The 19,018-nt window shown below is 39.9% G+C and overlaps 1 protein-coding gene across 6 annotated transcripts in view; it reads left to right on the top strand.

Moving 5' to 3' along the window:
• Window positions 1-19,018, top strand: part of LOC132152702 (E3 ubiquitin-protein ligase MYCBP2-like) — a 107,457-nt gene that overhangs the window by 17,255 nt on the left and 71,184 nt on the right. For all 6 annotated transcript variants that reach the window (XM_059561514.1, XM_059561517.1, XM_059561516.1 and 3 more), the window contains exons 3-9: window positions 112-327; window positions 10,981-11,134; window positions 11,424-11,620; window positions 14,586-14,828; window positions 15,061-15,132; window positions 15,318-15,414; window positions 16,662-16,735. In XM_059561514.1, coding sequence (XP_059417497.1) covers window positions 112-327; window positions 10,981-11,134; window positions 11,424-11,620; window positions 14,586-14,828; window positions 15,061-15,132; window positions 15,318-15,414; window positions 16,662-16,735 — 1,053 coding nt within the window. The remainder of the gene's footprint in view (window positions 1-111; window positions 328-10,980; window positions 11,135-11,423; window positions 11,621-14,585; window positions 14,829-15,060; window positions 15,133-15,317; window positions 15,415-16,661; window positions 16,736-19,018) is intronic.

Below are 19,018 nucleotides of genomic sequence, written 5' to 3'. Positions count from 1 at the left end.
GTGTTCCCCGAGGCCTGTAGTACTACATGCATCGTAACCCTCTTGTCTTTCTCCCTGTCTCCCTCCCTGTGCATCACTCCTAATTCTGTTTATCTTTTTGTCATCTGCCAGACAGAGACTCTGGATGGGGCCTTTCCAGTGCCTGACATCAAACTCCACAGCAACCCCTCTGCGTTCAACGTCTACTGTAATGTACGGCACTGCGTGCTGGACTGGCAGCAGAAGGAGGCCGCATTGGCCCTGGCCTCCCGCAACTCTGTGCAGAGCGGCGACTCAGACAGTGAGGAGGAGGAAGAGTACCGCGAACCCGCCATAAAACTCCCCAAGGTCAGTCGACAACATTAATAAAGCCCAATCTCATGATTCTATCATTCGTGCTTTAGTATATATCGTTTTTTGTTGTTATTTCTGCTTTTTATATCTCTTATGATAACTGCAGTGTCATATTATGAGAATATTACTTCAGTATTGTTAATAATATTTGAGATTCTTGTGTGGTCATAATACCAGTTTTAGATTAATTATTGATGGCCTGGCTTTGTACTGAATGTGATTGCCTAAGCTGTGAAGAATACATGCAGAAAACCGCATCATTTTGCTGCCTACCTTTTGAGTCCATTTTTTGTCTTTCTTAGAGTATTGAAAGCTCACTTGTGATTCTTTAAGTAACTGTCTTGCTAGGCAGCTTACTACACTGTAAAACATTAGTGTAATATTTATGGTTAAAGACTAAAAATACTATGGTGAAAACCGGTTAGTTGGTTAAAGGGATAGATAACCCAAAAATGAAAATTTGATGTTTATCTGCTTACCTTAGGGCATCCAAGATGTAGGGGATTTTTTGTTCAGTAGAACACAAACTAAGATTTTTAGTTCAAACCGTTGCAGTCTATCAGTCTTATAATGTAAGTGGATGGGAATCATGGCTAAAACATACAATAAAATATAAAATAAAAAACAACAAAGTAAACATCAAATTTTCATTTTTGGGTGAACTATCTCTTTAATGGTAGGTTCCCTTATTATATACAGTGAAAAACTATCATAGATCTAACAGAACATTACATATGATTTTACAGTAAAATACTGTAAAATGTAAAAAAGAACAAGGCATCTTGTATTTTGCAGTGAAATTCGTAAATAGATTTAGGGCAGTGGTTTTCAACCTGTGGTCCGCGGCAGCAGGTGGGCCGCCAATTATTTTCTGTTAATTTCCAGTCCATTTTAGGGCTGTGCGATTAAAAGAAATCGTCATAAAATCACGATTTGAGCGTGCGCGATTTCTAAATCGCTTTATAGCACGATTTTCCGTGGCCCTGACCTCCCGTAGTATGCTATCCGATCCAATCAGAATGCATTGCGCCTAGCGTGAGAACAGAACAAACTTTGCAGCGTGTATCTGAGCAAGCACGTCTGGTTTTGTGACGGAGCAAAGGAAATCTGAGTGCGAACAGAGAAATTCGCACTCGTGCATTATTTTAATGTGCTTTTGCGTTATATTTATGCGCTCTCGCTGCTGACCGCATACACATACTGTATACATACTGAAAACACCTGAGGCACCGCTACAATTAATGAGCTCTATGAACAATGCATGGCAAAAAAGAAAAAAAGTCCCTGTACATGGGATTTTTTTTTTTTTTTGCCATAAGTCTATACATTTTGTTACATCTTTACTATAGTGATAATTTTGACTTATGTCTGTTCTAGAGACGTTACAACTTTTTGATAAAGCTGTAATTGGTTTTCTTTTGAAAATATGTTTCAAATTTGTTTACTACAATAATTTGTTATTTCTCTTGATCGTCCTATGGACAAAGCAGAAATTCCTGATTTACATGATGACCTTGAAAGATGAATCAGGTCTCTTGTAATGATAGCCCAACACAAGGTCTTGTAACTAGAAGGAAGCACGTTTAGGAACGAACAGTTTCCACAAAGAAACTTCCCAAAGATTCCTTCATTAAAATATCTCTGTTAAGGTTTTTTTTTTATATATAAGTATCACTTGACTTATTGTGCTTGCAGAGTAAGAAAACAGAGTGTGATGGTCCAAAAAAAAATAAAAATAACCTCAGGGCTTAAAGTATTCCGGCACTGTGCCGGATCTCCGGCGTGTGGCCGTGAGGAAAAAAATATATAATAATATTTTCGAGCCAATTTATTTCTTCTACCAATCATATGAGAAGAACGCAGCTTTAACGTTGCAAGCCTATCAGAAGCAGAGAAGGGCGTGTCCTTGCAACACATGATTGATCTCTGTATGATTTGCTCGAGGAAGCTTCTGTATGCCACCAGCGGTAAGAAAGTGCTTGCTCGCAATGATTTATGTCACGTTCCAGGCAACCCGTAACCCCTGTTTTTCCAACCTTCAAACATTTAACAAAAAATATCCTTATTCCTCAATAACAAAATATACCAATTTTAAATATTTAGCTAAATAAATAAATAAAAATCGGCTGAAAACACATTGACCCTCTAACTTTAACACTCACTATTCTAATTCTATTCTTTAAAAAAATCTACCTACCTTTCTAATCTTTTTGTATTCTATTTTCTTTTCATTTATTATGCAATTGTATGTGTGTGTGTGTGTGTGTGTGTGTGTATATGTCTATGTGAAAAGATCTCTAACACTAGCTTGCTCTATTCTTTTTTTATTCTATCGGTTATTTTTTTTTTATTTATTTATTTATTTTTATTATTTAAAATTCCATGCTAGGTGTACTGTGTTAACCTATATAGCACTTATATATCATTGCTCTTTTTGTTGTTTTTGATTGCTTCCACTGTCCTCATCTGTAAGTCGCTTTGGATAAAAGCGTCTGTTAAATGAATAAATGTAAATGTATGTGAAATAAACTGAATTGACAAAAAAAACTGAATAGCATGTCGTTCACTGTTGAGAGCTTCAGTTTAATCCGTCTCTGCTCCAGTATGCGACCACAAATACTGAAAGCCCTGCGCTAGCTGGAATGCAAAGTATTCGTGTTTGCTTAATCTCGGAAATTCGTCTTCTCCACCACTGGAGGACATCATCCGGTCTGTGTGCTTCTAATCCATCCAATTTGACATTTAAATATATCGCTATTTCGGAATCGAATTACACGTCGCTGTCTATGGTATCATCCGCATCCTCCCATTCCGCAAAGTCTATTTTATTTTATTTTAAATAAATGTCTATTTGTTTCTAGTTATTTTATTTTGTTAGATATTTCCACTTAAAATAAAATAATTTTACAATAATTTTATTTTCCCGCAACCCGCACACAATAATATCTAGCCGCCAGCATCCGCATTCACCCATCAAATATTGTCCCGCGCCGCACTCGGTGGCGCTGGGTCTTGCGGTACTCCCGCGGGACAGCAGGTCTCTAGCCGGGAGCAACTATTAGCTGACACACCGTTGTCTATGACTGACCATGTCTGCGATTAAAAATACGTTTGTGCATATTTATACCAGAACATGATTTGTCATTCAGAATTTCGCAGCCACTGGTCGCCCTGTGTAGAAAACTGTCAGAAGACAAAAAAAAAGCGTTAACTAGCCTGTTGGTTTCAAATCAACATGCGAGTTACATCCCAGAAAAAAGTGATAATAGCCTTGATTTCACTTCTAATCTTCAGTTTAGCAGTTCAGTTCTTTAGCACTTTGAGCACTTAATTATTTAAGCACTTGTTATTTCTTTAGAAGAAAACACTTTATTTGACGTAGTACTTTTAAATAAATGGTGCCAAACATAATCATTGAAGAGATTCATGTCCATCTCAGTCTGTTTACCATTTTCTTAAGCACTTTAAGCTCTTGTTACTATTGTCAATATTTGAATTAAGTCTGAATTAAGACTTAACCCCCCCCCTCCTCCCCAAAAAAGTTCAGGCTCAGGATTTTTTTCCACTTTAACCCCTGTAACCTTGAACAATAGCATATAAACCTTCAAGACATACCTATCAATGGCTCAGTGGTTCAGTGTTGTTAATGCTTCTGCAAAAGCCACAAGTCGTGTTTAAATGTAGAATTCCCTCTTAAATACTACATTACCCACAATCCTGAAGAGATATCCACCAATCCACCAAAACCATGGCAGCAGAAATCTGACTCGGCAGTTCAAATAAAAGTTTGTAATGTGTGACTCAACTCTTGAGTTGTTTTGTTTGGTTCTTGGCTCTGTATTGAATCATCGATTTTAAACGAGAAAATGTTCTTAAGAATTAAGTCAATTGTCTATTCCAGTGTCTGCTAATTGATGTTACACATTTTTGAGGCTAAATCTTGAAAGTTTATTGCAGTTGTTGCATTTTAATGTACATTTAAATGATTATCAGTCATTGGCCATCCTACTGTCTAGATCAGTGGTTCTCAACCCGCAGCCTGCAGGCTGCATGCGGCCCGTCACGAATTCAAATGTGGCCTGCCATATGCTGAACACACAAAAAAAAAAATTTACAATTCATTTTTTTTACATTAATTAAAAAAATGTAGGCTACTAAAGAAATATAAGCTATAGCCTAATGTTTTTATTTTGTTTTTCATAAATTATTTTCAGACATAAGCAGACTTTACGAACACATACAAGCACGGACTTTGGCAGAATTCAATTCAAATAGTCATTCTTTCATTCTTACTGACCGCCAGAGGCAGTGTAAACACTATGGATGACACATACCAACATAGTCATGAGGAATGCCACCCACCTGAAAAAATTAAGGTCGCTCCAGAAGACCTGCAGAACTAATGGCGTGATGAGCAGCAACATTGACCTTATAAAACCGTGCAAACGTGCATGGAGAAGCCCAGATAGCAGGCGTGCAGATATCCACCAGGGAAACTCCTCTAAAAACAGCCCATGAAGATGAGATGGCCCTAGTGGAATGGCAAGTAACCTCCCAGGGCAATGGTCTCCCTGCTGCCTTGTAAGCCAGCAAAATGGTCTCTACTATCCAGTTCGACAACCTCTGCTTCAATACTGGAGCACCATTCTTCACACCACCATAGCAGACAAATAACTGGTCTGACTGTCTAAACTGAACAGTACAGTTCACATAATATCTCAAGGCACGAACAGGACACAAAAGTTGGGCACTTGAGTCAGACTCTGAAGAAGTCTGAAAAGAGGCCAGTTCATTGTGCTGATTTATGAACTGAGGAAGATGGACCTTCGGAAGAAAAGAAGGATTGGTTCGTAGAACCACCCCGGAGTCATCTGGTATCAGCTCAAGCAACGTTCGCTAACAGACAGTGCATGCAACTCACTGACTCGTTTTGCAGTAGCGATAGCTAACAAAAAAGACGTTTTCAAGGACACCCATTTAATGTCAATGCTTTGCAAGGGCTCAAATTGGGGTGAGCAGAGGAATACAAGCACGAGTGACAAATCCCACACAGGGATATGAGGATTGCGAGCAGGGTTCAGACGGCGCGCTCCCTTCAGAAAACTGCAGACAAGACTGTGAGAGCCAAGAGAAGAGCCACCAACTGGAACATGATATGCAGAAATCGCAGCAACGTACACTTTCAACGTGCTTTTCCTTCCTCCAGTAAACGTTGAAGAAAGCTTAAGACACTCGGAACATCACATGTTGCAGGATCAAACCCCTGATCTTCACACCATGCAGAAAAAAGCTTCCAACGGGAGGCATAAATCTGTCGTGTGGAAGAAGCCCTAGCATTAGAGATGGTGTACATAACAGCCGGATCACAATGCTCCAGGGAAGGATTTAGCCCAATGGCCAGACCCAAAGCTGCAGATGAGCTGGGTCCGGGTGCCAAACACTGCCCTCCAGCTGGGAGAAGAGGTCCTTCCTGGGAGGAAGCTTCCATGGATTTCCCGTCAGAAGTCTCAGCAACAAAGGAAACCATGGTCTGGCTGGCCACCGTGGTGCCACAAGTAACACCCTGTGCTTGCACAGCGAGATCCTGTGCAACGTCTCCCATAACAGAGGGATAGGTGGAAACGCATATAGCAGGCAGTCCGGCCATTCGTGAGACAGCGCATCCTGGCCCAGTGGACTGGACACCTCTGTCCTTGTGAACCATAATCAACAGTGGGTGGTCCTCTCTGAAGCGAAAAGATCCACCTCTGCTCTCCCAAATCGTAGCCAGATCTCCTGCACTACAACTGGATGAAGCCTCCATTCTCCTGGATGTACTTGATCCCGAGAAAGAGCATCCGCTGTCTGGTTGCACACTCCTGGTATATGAGCTGCCCTCAGTGAAGCGAGTCGTGGCTGACACCATGTCAGGATCTCGTGAATCAACCGTAGAGACCTGCGGGATCTTGTGCCGCCCTGGTGGTTCAGATTGAACACTGTTGAGGTATTGTCGGACCGAACAAGAACATGGCGGCCTGCCAGAACCGGCATGAAGTACTTTAGGGCCAAAAACACTGCCCTTAGTTCTAGCAGGTTGATATGCTCTGTGACCTGGATCGGTGTCCAGCGCCCACAAATACCCCTCCGATTCCACGTCGCCCCCATCCTGTGAGGGAAGCATGTGCCGTAACCAACTCCCGACGAGAGGGAACAACACCCAGGGGCACTCCTGCCTTCAGAAACTCTAACTGTCTCCACCGCCTCAACGCACATATGTAACAGTGAGAAATTACAACCAGGCGATGGCGATGCCTGGTGGGATCTAGCCGTAAACTGTTGTTCCATAACTGGAGTGGTCTGAGGGTGGAGTAAACCCAAGGGGATCACCACCGTAGCTGCTGTTAACATCCCTATCAGTCGTAGGACCACCTCGTACTGTAAAGACACCCCCGGGCGAAAGCGAGCCAAAAGCTGCAGAATGTTCATCATACATTCCTGAGACAGGGAGGCAGACATTAGACAGGAATTCAGGGTCATTCCTATGAACGTAGTGGTCTGTGATGGGACCAGACGGCTCTTTTTCTCGTTCACAGAAAACCCCAGCTTCTGCACATGTCTCAAAAGCATTCTGGAGTCTTGTACAGCCTGTCGCTGTGTCGGTGCACAGAGAAGCCAGTCGTCCAAATAAGGAAGAATGCGCATACCTCTCATCAAAAGAGGAGACAGAGCTGCGCTCACACACCTTGTGAAGAAGCGAGGAGCAAGGGAAAGGCTGAAGAGTAGCACTTTGAACTGGTAAGCTTGGTTTAGAAAACTGAAACGCAGGAACTTTCTGTGATGTATAGCAATTGGGACGTGAAAGTATGCATCTTTCAGGTCGACACTTACGAACCAATCGTCTGCAGTCACAGACCGAAGAACGTCGGCCGTGCGAAGCATTCGAAAAGGAAGGACCTTCAGGAACAAATTTAGAAGCCTCAAATCGAGAATTGGGCGGAAGCCACCGTCCTTCTTCGGAACAAGAAAATATGTTGAATAAAACCCGTCTCCCTGAACGAGAGGATGAACTTTTTCTATAGCTCCCTTCTCTAACAGTGAACAAACTTCCAGAGAGAGAGCCTCTGCGTGAACCGCGTCTCTGACAACTGTAGGAACAATTCTTGAAAATCTGGGAGGCCGGCGTCAAAACTGTAGAGTATATCCCCTGTTCAGAGTCGTCAACACCCAGGGGTCTGCTGTGTTGGATCTCCAGTATTCCAACTGATCTATTGTAAAATGATCGACCGCCGGCCTTACTGTTTCAGGCTTTATGTGTGCGATTTTTAGTGTTCGCGGGGGGGCGCTGACAGGGTCCTCCTGGAGGCTGTCGATGTGGTGGGCGAAAAACCCTCGAATCTTCAAGAACACAAGGTCTTTGAGGGGGCTGTGGCTGAAGTGCAGCGTGCCGGCGGAAACGTAGCTCTGGTGTGGCATAGTGATGTCGGGTCTGAACCGCTGGCATCCTAAAAGCAGGATTGCGCTGCCCCTGTGTCAGTTGACGAGTGGCTTCAGACAGCTTTACTGTCTTTTCCAACAGTTCCGGGACATTTGGACAAAAAAGATGCCCGGGAACAAATGGAAGAGATCTCAAGGTCTACTTACAGTCCTCCGGCAGTCGTGCTTGGGCAAGCCACACTTGACGTCGGGCTGCCAGAAGCGTGGCTGTAAGACTACCCAGCTTGCGGGTCACAAGGCCTGTTGTCAGCAAAGCAGTTTGCAGAAATTGTGAAACAGAGGGATCCGCATTTGCAGGTTCCAGCGTACTGGTGGCTGCCAGAAGTAACTGGCAGATTGTGTTTTCTGCTCGAGTAATGTAGGCAACAGACTCATATGCCTTTTTTAGCAAGGAATCCGTACGACCGCATTGTGCACTGGGACATCGCACATTTCCTCGCAGGGCCTCATCAGGGGACACCACCAAAGCTGCCGAGTGCACGAAGCGGCTACATCTAACTTCCCGAGTTTCACCGTTGAATTAGGGTCTAACTCGGCAAGGCGGAGCTGCCGTTCTGACATAGGCAAAAGGCTGCAGTGCATGCACGGGTCCGTGAGAGCCTCTCGCAGATGTTGAATACCCAAACACGACGGGCAAATGTCATGACCGTCGTCAGGGAGAAGATGATTAGGGCAAAGCTTGCAAGCCAGTGGGAAACCAGTGGCGATCGAGCTGTGAGCCATAATTACTCGCTAATAACACCCTAGGATAGCACCGTAAGGTTAAGTTTAGCAGGATGAAAAAAATATACAAATAAAATAAACAATTACCTCGGATGAACCGACAGGTAATACCACAAATATCTCACGAAAAAAGGTAAAAAAGTGTCTAAAATGTCCGGCGGATTGAACCGAGGAACATTCGAGGAAATAAAAACACACTCCGAATAGATCGAATAGACCGTTAACTAACGTTAGGTGCGGGGAAAAAAACACTAGCCACCGGATTGCACCGAGAGGCACAAGTGTTATCGACGAAGTAATAACTCACCAAGCGCTGTAATTAAACCCAAATCCTTGTAATGTCGTAGCTGTCACAGCTTGTGAGGACGAGTCTCGCTGCTCAGTAAGCTGCACTTGACAGCGCGAATAATCAACCTATCTCAAACAGGCGAGGAAGCGAAAGAGGAAGATTGCTGAGCTACTGTAGCCTATAACCTCCAGGGCTCAGCATACGCCATGTAGGGCTGTGACGGTTGCCGTGACAACCGCGTCACCGCGGTTGTCGGTTGCTACCGTGGTTGTCTACTGCCACCGGCGGTAGTGCACGTGACGTCACAAACTCTATAGCAAGCATAATACAAAGTTTTGTATATAAGTGAAACAACTGTAATAGTTGCAAATTCTAAGTCTATGTTAATTAACAAATTACCTCAAACACAGAGTTTCCTTTAGATTGGCAGATTTGAGCGCGGGAAAATACAGTTTATGCATTCAGCAAATTAATTTAGTGTTGGGCGATGGATCTTGTTGGGAAAGCAAATACCACATCACCGATCTGGAGTCATCTGCATTCATGTCACCCATCAGCGTTTGCACAAGTTCTCGTGATCGCAAACGCTGGCTGGTCAGGTTTGGTGAGGCTTTCTCCAAACTGGCCAAATACAAACGAGACAGCGATAAATAAAAGATGGTAACAAGAAATATGGCAACGATTCCTATTTCAAAGAGAGCGCGTGCAGATGAGGAGTTAATGAGCTCGCTTGGTGGCGGAAAAGTAAACCGGACGCAACACAGCCGCATTGCGACAGGTTTAGTCTGTCTGTCTAGTGTCTATACAGGACATTTGAACTGTCTCAGTATAACTCACTGACCGGACGGGGATTTATCATGTCGTGTTGTGCTGCATCCAGTGTAGCATCACTGATTATAATGAGTATTTTCTTGCACTGTGTCGCTCGCGTCCGTTAGAGTTTGTGTATTTAACTTTCTTATTTAGGCTTCTTTCTTGTTTAACTGCATTATTTATTTGATATTTATTTTAGTGTTTTGCAGGCGGCGTTCACTGACAGAAGTGCTCAAATATACACGAACTGACGAGTTAAACAGGGTGTGTTAGATGAGTGAGACAGTGCTGGGCTGATTTCATAGACATGTGCATACATATAAATATATCCTGTATATAATATATATAAAATATATTACATGCATGCATAGTTTAAGTCAGCTTTAAACATCTTTTTTTGATAATTCCATGAATTAACTGACCACGACACTGCTCGCGCGTCGTTTATTTCGCAGTTTGATATGAAAGTATATGCAAAAAGGAAGCGCACACCGGTGCCTTTGAGCGCAGTAGCGTCCGTGCTCGCTTAACTTGCACCTGATAATAAAGTGAGTGGAGCGTGTCTGAAACGTCTCCTGTTCAGTCATTCTGCGACTGAATAAATTCACTTCTTGTCATGAGAAAAAGTGACAGAAGCAGCAGTTGTGAGTATTTTGAATAAGTTAAACTGAAAAAAATTATCGCCTCTCTATAACGAGCAACTTTTGACACCCATGTATATAATTTATTTATTTATTAATTAATTAGTTAATTTATTTATTTATTTTATTATTATTATTAATTTTTTTTTATCAACACCGCGCCACCGGAGGTTGTTGGTCCATGACTAGCGCGGTGGTAAAAATCAGCCACCGTCACAGCCCTAACGTCACACCACATGACTTTGTTGGTATATTCTCTCGACCTATCTAGCTGGCGCTGTGATAATCCAAAGTGTTTACACTGCCTCTGGCGGTCAGTAACAATGAAACAGAACACCATATACTACGCATCATTAATCCTTAATTGAAGAAATGTGGCAAAACATCTCTGGAGAGAACCTCATTATTAAATTCGAAAGTGCTTTCCATATTTGGATATATTTATTTATTTCAATGAATCTAATCGTTTAGATATCATAATATTTAGGCTATAATATTATAAATCAGGTTGGTTTGTATTGGTGACGTAATATGTTAATTATATGCGTGCGGCCCGCGAGACTTGCACTTAGACCATAATGCGGCCCGGTGGAAAAAAAGGTTGAGAACCACTGGTCTAGATATTGGCATTGGCCATTAAAATGTAATTTTGGTCAGTCTCCAGTGTGGATGAATGTTACTTCACAGCTATGCTCCTCTGCTCCTCAGATCATTGGTATTGGGCTCTGTGGAGTGTTTGAGCTCATCAAAGAGACTCGTTTCTCGCACCCATCACTGTGCTTACGGAGCCTCCAGGCACTTCTAGACATGCTCCAGGGGCAGCAGCCAGAGAGCTTTCAGACCGAACCTCCAGATGTGCTCGGTGAGATACCATGTCCTGTTCAAATAAAGTGGCAACCTCACGGGGTGGTGTTGGCGCAGTGGATAAGACACATGCCTTTGGCGTGAGAGACCCGGGTTCAAATCCACTGTGTGACACCAATGTGTCCCTGAGCAAGACACTTAACCCCTAGTTGCTCCAGAGGCGTGCGACCTCTGACATATATAGCAATTGTAAGTCGCTTTGGATAAATGAATAAATGTAAATGTAAATGTAACCTGTATAAGTGAGTCTGTGTGTTTTAATAATGACTCCACCATTGGCCCCACAGAGTCTCTCTTTCATCTTCTGCTGGAGACAACGGTGCGGAGCACAGGGATGAACGACCCCACCGGTCAGACCCTCACAGCGTTATCCTGTGCCTGCCTCTTCAGCCTGGTGGTGGCCTGGGGAGACACTGGCAAAATCCTCCAGGCTGTGTCGGCCATCCTCACCAACAATGGCAGTCATGCATGTCAGACCATCCAGGTGAGTCAGTGTTTTGAAGAAGCTCCTTCCACTGATGCCGCTGAACTGTTTCTAGATACGTATTAGTAAATGTATATTATTCCTAAACACTAGAAAATCTAATGATGAAAGGAAAATGTGGTGAAGTCTGTCAAATGTGTGCTGTTTCTGGTTGTGTGTAGCACCTACACTCTGCATCTCCTTTTAAAGGATCCAAACTTCAGAAAACAGTACCTGAAGTTTAAAAAGTTTAGTGGATGTTTGGCTTGGCGAGTGAGGCTGAGATTTTAGACCGCATTAAAAGCTGCTGTCCATCTGAAGTCACGATGACTGCACATTACCGCTCATCTCTCAACGTATGATAGCCAGAACTGCATCTACATGTGGAGGTCAACAATTGAATTGCTTGAAAATGTCAAATCTCTCTGATTTCCTGTCTTTATTATATTATTCTGCCAGTGCAGAGTCCCTCAGCCAATTACTCATCAGTCTTCTACAATCTGCATGATATAGGTCTTTTTTTTGTTGTTTTTGTTTTTTGCTTATTTAAATGTTTTAATGCTCTCTTTCCATATCATACTGATTTAGACATCAGAGAAGCTCAGAGTTCATTTGTTGTAACCAAGGTAACTACAACCTAATTGGAGCATGAGTAACTTGCATAAAGTGTGATATCTGAGCCGTTGCTCACTGTCAGTTTAACAGTGCACGTGGCCAACTTAAAGTGGTTCAGAATGAAACTGAAAACAGGCAAATGCTGCTGTGTTTGTCCAGATCAAGTGCTTTGCAGAGCGTAGCGATATTTTTCAGCTTTTTAATGTTGCAATAGATTTATGTATATATATGCATTTTCTTTTTAATGGCTTAAACAGTTACTTATTTTTTGTAATCTGAGAAATTCATTTAAACCAATCAGCCATCGTTGCCCAGTGTGTACATGTTTAATGAACTTAAGTAAAATACAATTAAAATATATTTAGCAATAATCAAGGCATATTTTCCACTTTATTAAAGACTAAATGGACTTTAGCATAAGCAATATTTAATCAGTTTAATTCATATTCACAAATATAATGTTACATGGTATTGAACATCAGTATTTACTTGTGCATTTTTTCTATTTGAAAAAACAACAACAGGGATAAATTAGAATGTGTCCTTTTATTATTAGACAAAAGACAAAATCCTGCATATTTCTTTGTGAAATTTAAATGTTAAATAATAAAACTAACTTGAAATTTTAAAACAAATCCTAAATCAAATAAGAAAATCATACAACTAAAAAAAATATCTAAATATAAAAAAAAAAAATTGTCTGTACTCTATTTTAAATCAGAGGAAACCATTTGAATTACTATCCAAAAAAGATGCTAAATGCATGTTATTTAGATTTGTATAATTAAAAAAAATGAAGTAAAAACAGAATGGTCCGATTTTATCTTTGTGAATGAGATGCAAATGTCACTCTCAGGTGCCACTAATGGAACAGCAGGTATTTAAAGGCTGCTGCTCCTGACCAAGTGCACGGATCCAATATAATAATGCACAGGATATTTCTTTATCCACTCTATACTGTCACTTATAGGGGTGCACCGATATCACTATATCACTTAAGACATAACCGACTGTGTTTACGAGAATATTGTAGAGACATTATTTTGAAATAATTTTGTGTCTATGTGCTCATTTAGAAGCAAGGATACGCAAAAGACGAATCAGTTCTGTTTAAGCGCATGCTCTGAAACTCTGCTCCCAGCGCGTGCTTTGAGTGCGCACAAGCTACGAATGCGCGCAAATGGTTTAAAACGGCAAGATTTAGAAACAAGTGCAAACTATCAACTATGATCCGTTTCACCCCTTCAAGCAAGTGAACAACGTGAATCAAGGATTTTTACATAACTATTCAAGAGAGCCCGTTGTGCAGGGCGGTGATGTATTTTGGAGCCCGACTGGAAAACACAATAGCCCAGGCACGTCGGGCTAGCGATTTTGCGAGCCCTGCATTTCAGATCTATCCAGTCTGTGAACCATTGGTTTCCACACTGATTTCATTATACAAAAGAAATGATTATTTTAAAAGATTGACTCAAAAGAATCATCTGTTCACAAATCGGATCATGAACTTGCATAAGATGGTCTATTATTGAACATTTCGAATGAATAAAGACTTCAAGTTCGTCTGTAAAGCACATAAAGCTATCATTTGACTTTATAAACTTTTATTTCAAGCATGATTCGTATGGATCTGTTGACTGAATGCAAAGTGTGAGTTCTAGGAGAGTGTTTGTGTCGTGATGAATAGCATATGTGCACGCTCACTACGAGTTGCTGAATGGACAGCTGCCACACGCAGTTTTTTGTTTAAACAGCGAATCAGTTGCAGCATTGGTTGAAATCCCCAAACTGTTTACTTAAATATTAACTTAATAAATGACATCAAAATAAAAGTAATCACTGGTAATCTAAAATACTTTTCAGATGTAACTAATCTGATTACCCCCTATTTAAAATGTAATTATAATGAAATACAGTTACTCATATTTTGTATTTTAAATACATAATGCCGTTACATGTATTTCGTTACTCCCCAGCCCTGGCTAGTGGCTATATTAGACTGCTGTCATTTTAAGACCTACAGTTGAAAAAAAAATTGTGCTGGATTCCAAGAAATTGCTAGCTTAAAGGAGTATACTCCAATTTTTATGTCATATATTTTTTTACAGTGTTTTGCATGGAACTAATATAATGTTACACATAAATTTTTCACTTATTTGTTTACATTCAGACATGACATAGACTGTTTATAAGGATACTCAGCAAAACGGCATTTTGACATTTGTTTATTTGTATGTTTTAGTGCAAGAAGCCACAAAATTAATTCTGTATTCGTGTGCTTTCACTAGAAGAAGGATGCTCAAGAACTGTTAAAGATGTTCAGCTATATTTTCAGGAACTATCTGACCTGACTGTGTTTGTGTAACTAAAGGTTCCAACAATCCTGAATGCGCTTCAGAGGAGCGTGCAGGCAGTGCTGGTGGGAAAGATCCAGATCCAGGACTGGTTTGGGAACGGCATCAAGCGAGCCGCACTGATGAACAAATGGCTTCTGAAGGAGGTGAACATCGATGAAGATGAACGCTGTCTTCTTCAGACTGATGGTTCCTTCCTGTACCTGCTCTGTAAAGATGGCCTCTACAAAGTGGGCTCAGGGTACAGTGGCACTGTGCGGGTGAGGACATTCTTTATTTACCTGATTACATTAGATACAAGCTAGTTCTCAAAGGAAATAAATAGTTTGGTTATTATCTCTAATTGATTAGTAATTACTAGCATATCAGAAATATTCATATCAATAAATATTGCCATCGGAAGCCATTGTTTTAATGCTTATTTTTCTTTCTCTCATGTGCAGTTTGAATGTTTATATTCATATCTCCAGTTCGGAAATTTGTTCATTGCAGGGCCATGTATACAACTCCACATCACGTATCAGGAACCGTAAGGAGAAAAGGTCATGGCTGGGATTCGCCCAGGTATTGATCTCTTGTTTTATGAAATGTTTCTCTTGATTGTCTCTCTGCTTATATAATGTTTTAAATATAATTTATTGGTCATGCCTCAAATTAAAGCATTACATGCTTTTGATGTTTTCAACCAGAAATGTTATTCATTGTACAGCCTTACAAAAGAAATGTTCCTGTGGCGATTTGCTTTACAGGGTTGTTTGCTGTATCGAGACATGAACAGTCACAGCATGGCGGCCATTAAGATCAACCCAGAGACTCTGGAGCAGGAGGGCACCGTCACAATGCCAGGTACAAACACCCCTCTTATGTGCTGTTGATCGCTAAGACCAGAGCAAATAAATGACTTGACCAGCACACTACTCTTCCCTGTCTTGACATGTTTGATATGGAAAATATATATCACGTTTTTTATATCAAGATTCACGCTTTTATCACAAATCTTTGTCATGTTGGTTTTACTATTTTGCAAGTCGTCTGAGCATTACAGCCAAACTAATTTCCCTTATTATAAAGACAAAGTCTTTCAAGGTAACAAAAAAAGCATGGCAGATATTTAGGCCAAAAAGGGTGAAGATAAAAAAAATTTAATAAAAAAAGATCAAAGATACACATCACAACTACACATAATATACAAATAAAACAAACAGTGCTTTACTTTCAGGTACAATAGGTGTATTAAGCAGCAGCATTCAAGAAATTGAATGAACAAATATATAAATAAAACACTATATAAACTGATTCCTAAAGCAAGTGTATTACATTTCTTCAGTTGACTTCAGTTGTCTGTCATAGCGTTTTATTTTTATACCACCATTTACTCACTCAAATGTGTTTTTAAACCTGAATGAGTTTCTTTCTTCTTCTGAACATAAATGCTATTTTGAGAAACGTGGAAAACCAGACAGTTGCTGGTCCACAGTGTCTTCCAGAGTATGTTTTTGCTACTATCAAACTTAATGTGGACCAGCAACTGTTTGGTTACCCACATTCTTCAGAATATCTCATTTTGTGTACAGTTCAAGAAAGAAATTAATACAGGTTTGGGACAACGTGACAGTGAGTAAATAATGACAGAAATGAAATTTTAGGATGATCTATGCCTTTAATGACAGTAGGCTGCATGTTTAATAGGCCTACTGTCCCTTTAAGACCTGCACGCATCTAATATACAGGCACGTATATGTTTTTCTCTCAACTGGTTACTTTCATTGTCTACATGTAAACATTGTGTGTTTTCACAGTATTAGCGCAAAAGATAACTTAGTTCAATAATCAGGCACAGATCGTGGAGACATTTTTTTCATCCACGATCAAAAATGGTCATATCGCACACCCTTAAAATGGACATATTTCCCTGAATATGTGTAGCAGTGGATATATTATGTAGTAATTTTAAGCAGTTTATGTTTAAAATAATACATCTTGTAAAGATTAAATGTTAATGGCAAGCCTTATTTGTTCTATAATCTGGAACTGTAAAGTATTAACAGTATCAACACATTTTCTCTTTGTTTAAATGTCACTCTGTTTCTCAGGCCTGCAAGCAGATGGTCAGAACATCATATTCACTGATGGAGAATATATCAACCAGATAGCAGCCTGCAAAGATGTAAGTGCTTTTATTCTTTGGCAATGTCACTCTTTTCCGATATCCAGTGAGCTATCTTTGTAGGCATCATTTTAGGCAGCATAGTCACGAAGGCAATTCCAAAAACCAGGCTGCGTAAGTATGCCAAATGAAAAGGCAGCACTGTATGAATTCTTCAGGGTGAAGGCAATCCCAGAATGCATTGCGCCAAGTAAAAAACAGTCTAAGATGGAGGACAACGCTATATTTGCATCTGTATCGGGCTTTCTTTGGTAAGAATTAAACTAATCAGTAAAGGTATCGATTTAAAAAAAAATTTCAAAAGAGTATAATATAGTATAATGCATTACCTAGGACCCTTTGATTTCTGCGATGCGGACGGAATCGCGGAATCCAGTCATATAAATGGATTTCACGATTTAGCGTATGTATGTATATATATATATATATATATATATATATATATATATATATATATATATATATATATCATAAGCTGCACAACTGTTTTTAGCATTGATAATAATAATAAATGATTCTTGAGCAGCAAATCAGCATATTAGGATGATTTCTGAAGAATATTATAACACTGAAGAATGGAGTAATGAAGCTGAAATTACAGAGTTGCCATCATAGGAATACATTTAGTTATAAAATATATTAAAATAGAAAAACATTATTTTAAATTGTAATAGTATTTCACAATATTACGTTTTTTTACTGTATTTTTGATTAAATAAACAGCCATGGTGAGCAGAGAAGGCTAATTTCAAATGAATTTAAAATATACTGGCTCCAAATTTTCTTACGTTAGTGTATATAAAAATACTTGCATGTGCTTTTTTCTCCTTTTTTTGAGATTAGCTTAGCAATATGCTGATGTTAAACTCAATCATATCATATCATGGAATCAATAATATCCACTATAAAATGTTATTTGCAGGAGCTGTTATTAGTTAATTCTTCAAGCCAAGCTGCTAGATGACTGGGTGATGTAGCCAACCGAGACAAGTGCTCAAACTGTTCTTGTTAGACTGCAGTAAGCATGAAAAGATGGGTAACAATGCATGAACCCCAAGAATTGTTTAGTGTGTTTAATCCAAACTGAACAGCCTGTTCTCAGCATGCTGCGGTCTTCATCAGACGATAACAGATTCCCCTGTTCCCCCCCTGCACGTCATACAAACACGATCAGCGCCTTTTTCTCAAGTGGTGTGATTGTGGCTTTCTGCAGCACCTAATCTCCTTTGTTTTAGCTGATTTCAGACCTGCTGTATGTGTGTGTAGGCAGGGGAAGGGCTGCAGCAGTGGATATGGGCATTTCTCTTAGGATTGAACCCACTGGCAGATCGTGAGTGGGCAGCGGTTTGGGGAGGGGGCGTGATAACTCATATTTACCTTTGAAGATCTCTTTATGCATACATGAATAAGAGATAAGCGAACGAGTGCTTGGGTTAACCCTGAAAGACCTAGAACATTTTTGGGGCACCCGAGACACCTGCACTTTTCTTTGTTTTTCAAACCTATGGCATCAAGTGCCATATATCATTATAAACAGGATAACTTACAGTTTAAGTTTAACTAATTTAAAGTCTCAATTTTACTTTCGTTTTCTCAAAGAATGAATGAAATTACAGAATTTTAAGAAAAATGCAAGCAACAGTTGGGTGTTTTTTACGGTGTACTCAAACAGAAACTCCTAAAGTTTGGATATATTTATTTAGAAAGTTGTGTCTGGGTGTTTTACACTTCCAAATAAAATAGTTTCGATATACCATTCCCCAATCTAGTTATAGCCATTTATTACAATATTGTTATCTGCGCTTTTAAGTGAAAAACTGGCCTATTTTGTTAACTAACAATAGAGATGTGTCCAAAAACATTTTAATGAGTAAAGAAAATGGAAAGAATGTTATTTTATAACAAAATCAAACAAAAAAAGTATTTTTCTTCTTCTGAGAAATATATTTTCAATCTGAGTATGAACAATAAACAAACTATGTAGCATATAGTAAAAACAATTGCACAAATTGTCTTCAACAAGACAGTGCAAAAACAGTGCAAATGATTCACAAACTACACACAAAATGAGTGAGAAATATTTAGAGTGCAACAGAAAAAATAGTGCAAAACTATGTTTATATCATTATTTATACATAATAGGCATGATATAAATGGTCGATCCGCTGACTATAATCTGCGTCAGGATCGATTTTACCGGGACATAAATCCCAGTGATTTATCAGATATGTTCGACTGTTTCATCCTTGGTTTTGATTTGTTTTATGTCAAAGTTCTCTGTCG

Source organism: Carassius carassius, chromosome 11 (genome assembly GCF_963082965.1).
Source record: "Carassius carassius chromosome 11, fCarCar2.1, whole genome shotgun sequence".
In the NCBI taxonomy this organism is placed as follows: Eukaryota; Metazoa; Chordata; class Actinopteri; order Cypriniformes; family Cyprinidae; genus Carassius; species Carassius carassius.
The sequence above is the reverse complement of the archived record's forward strand: the minus strand, read 5'-3'. Positions and strand labels throughout refer to the sequence as shown.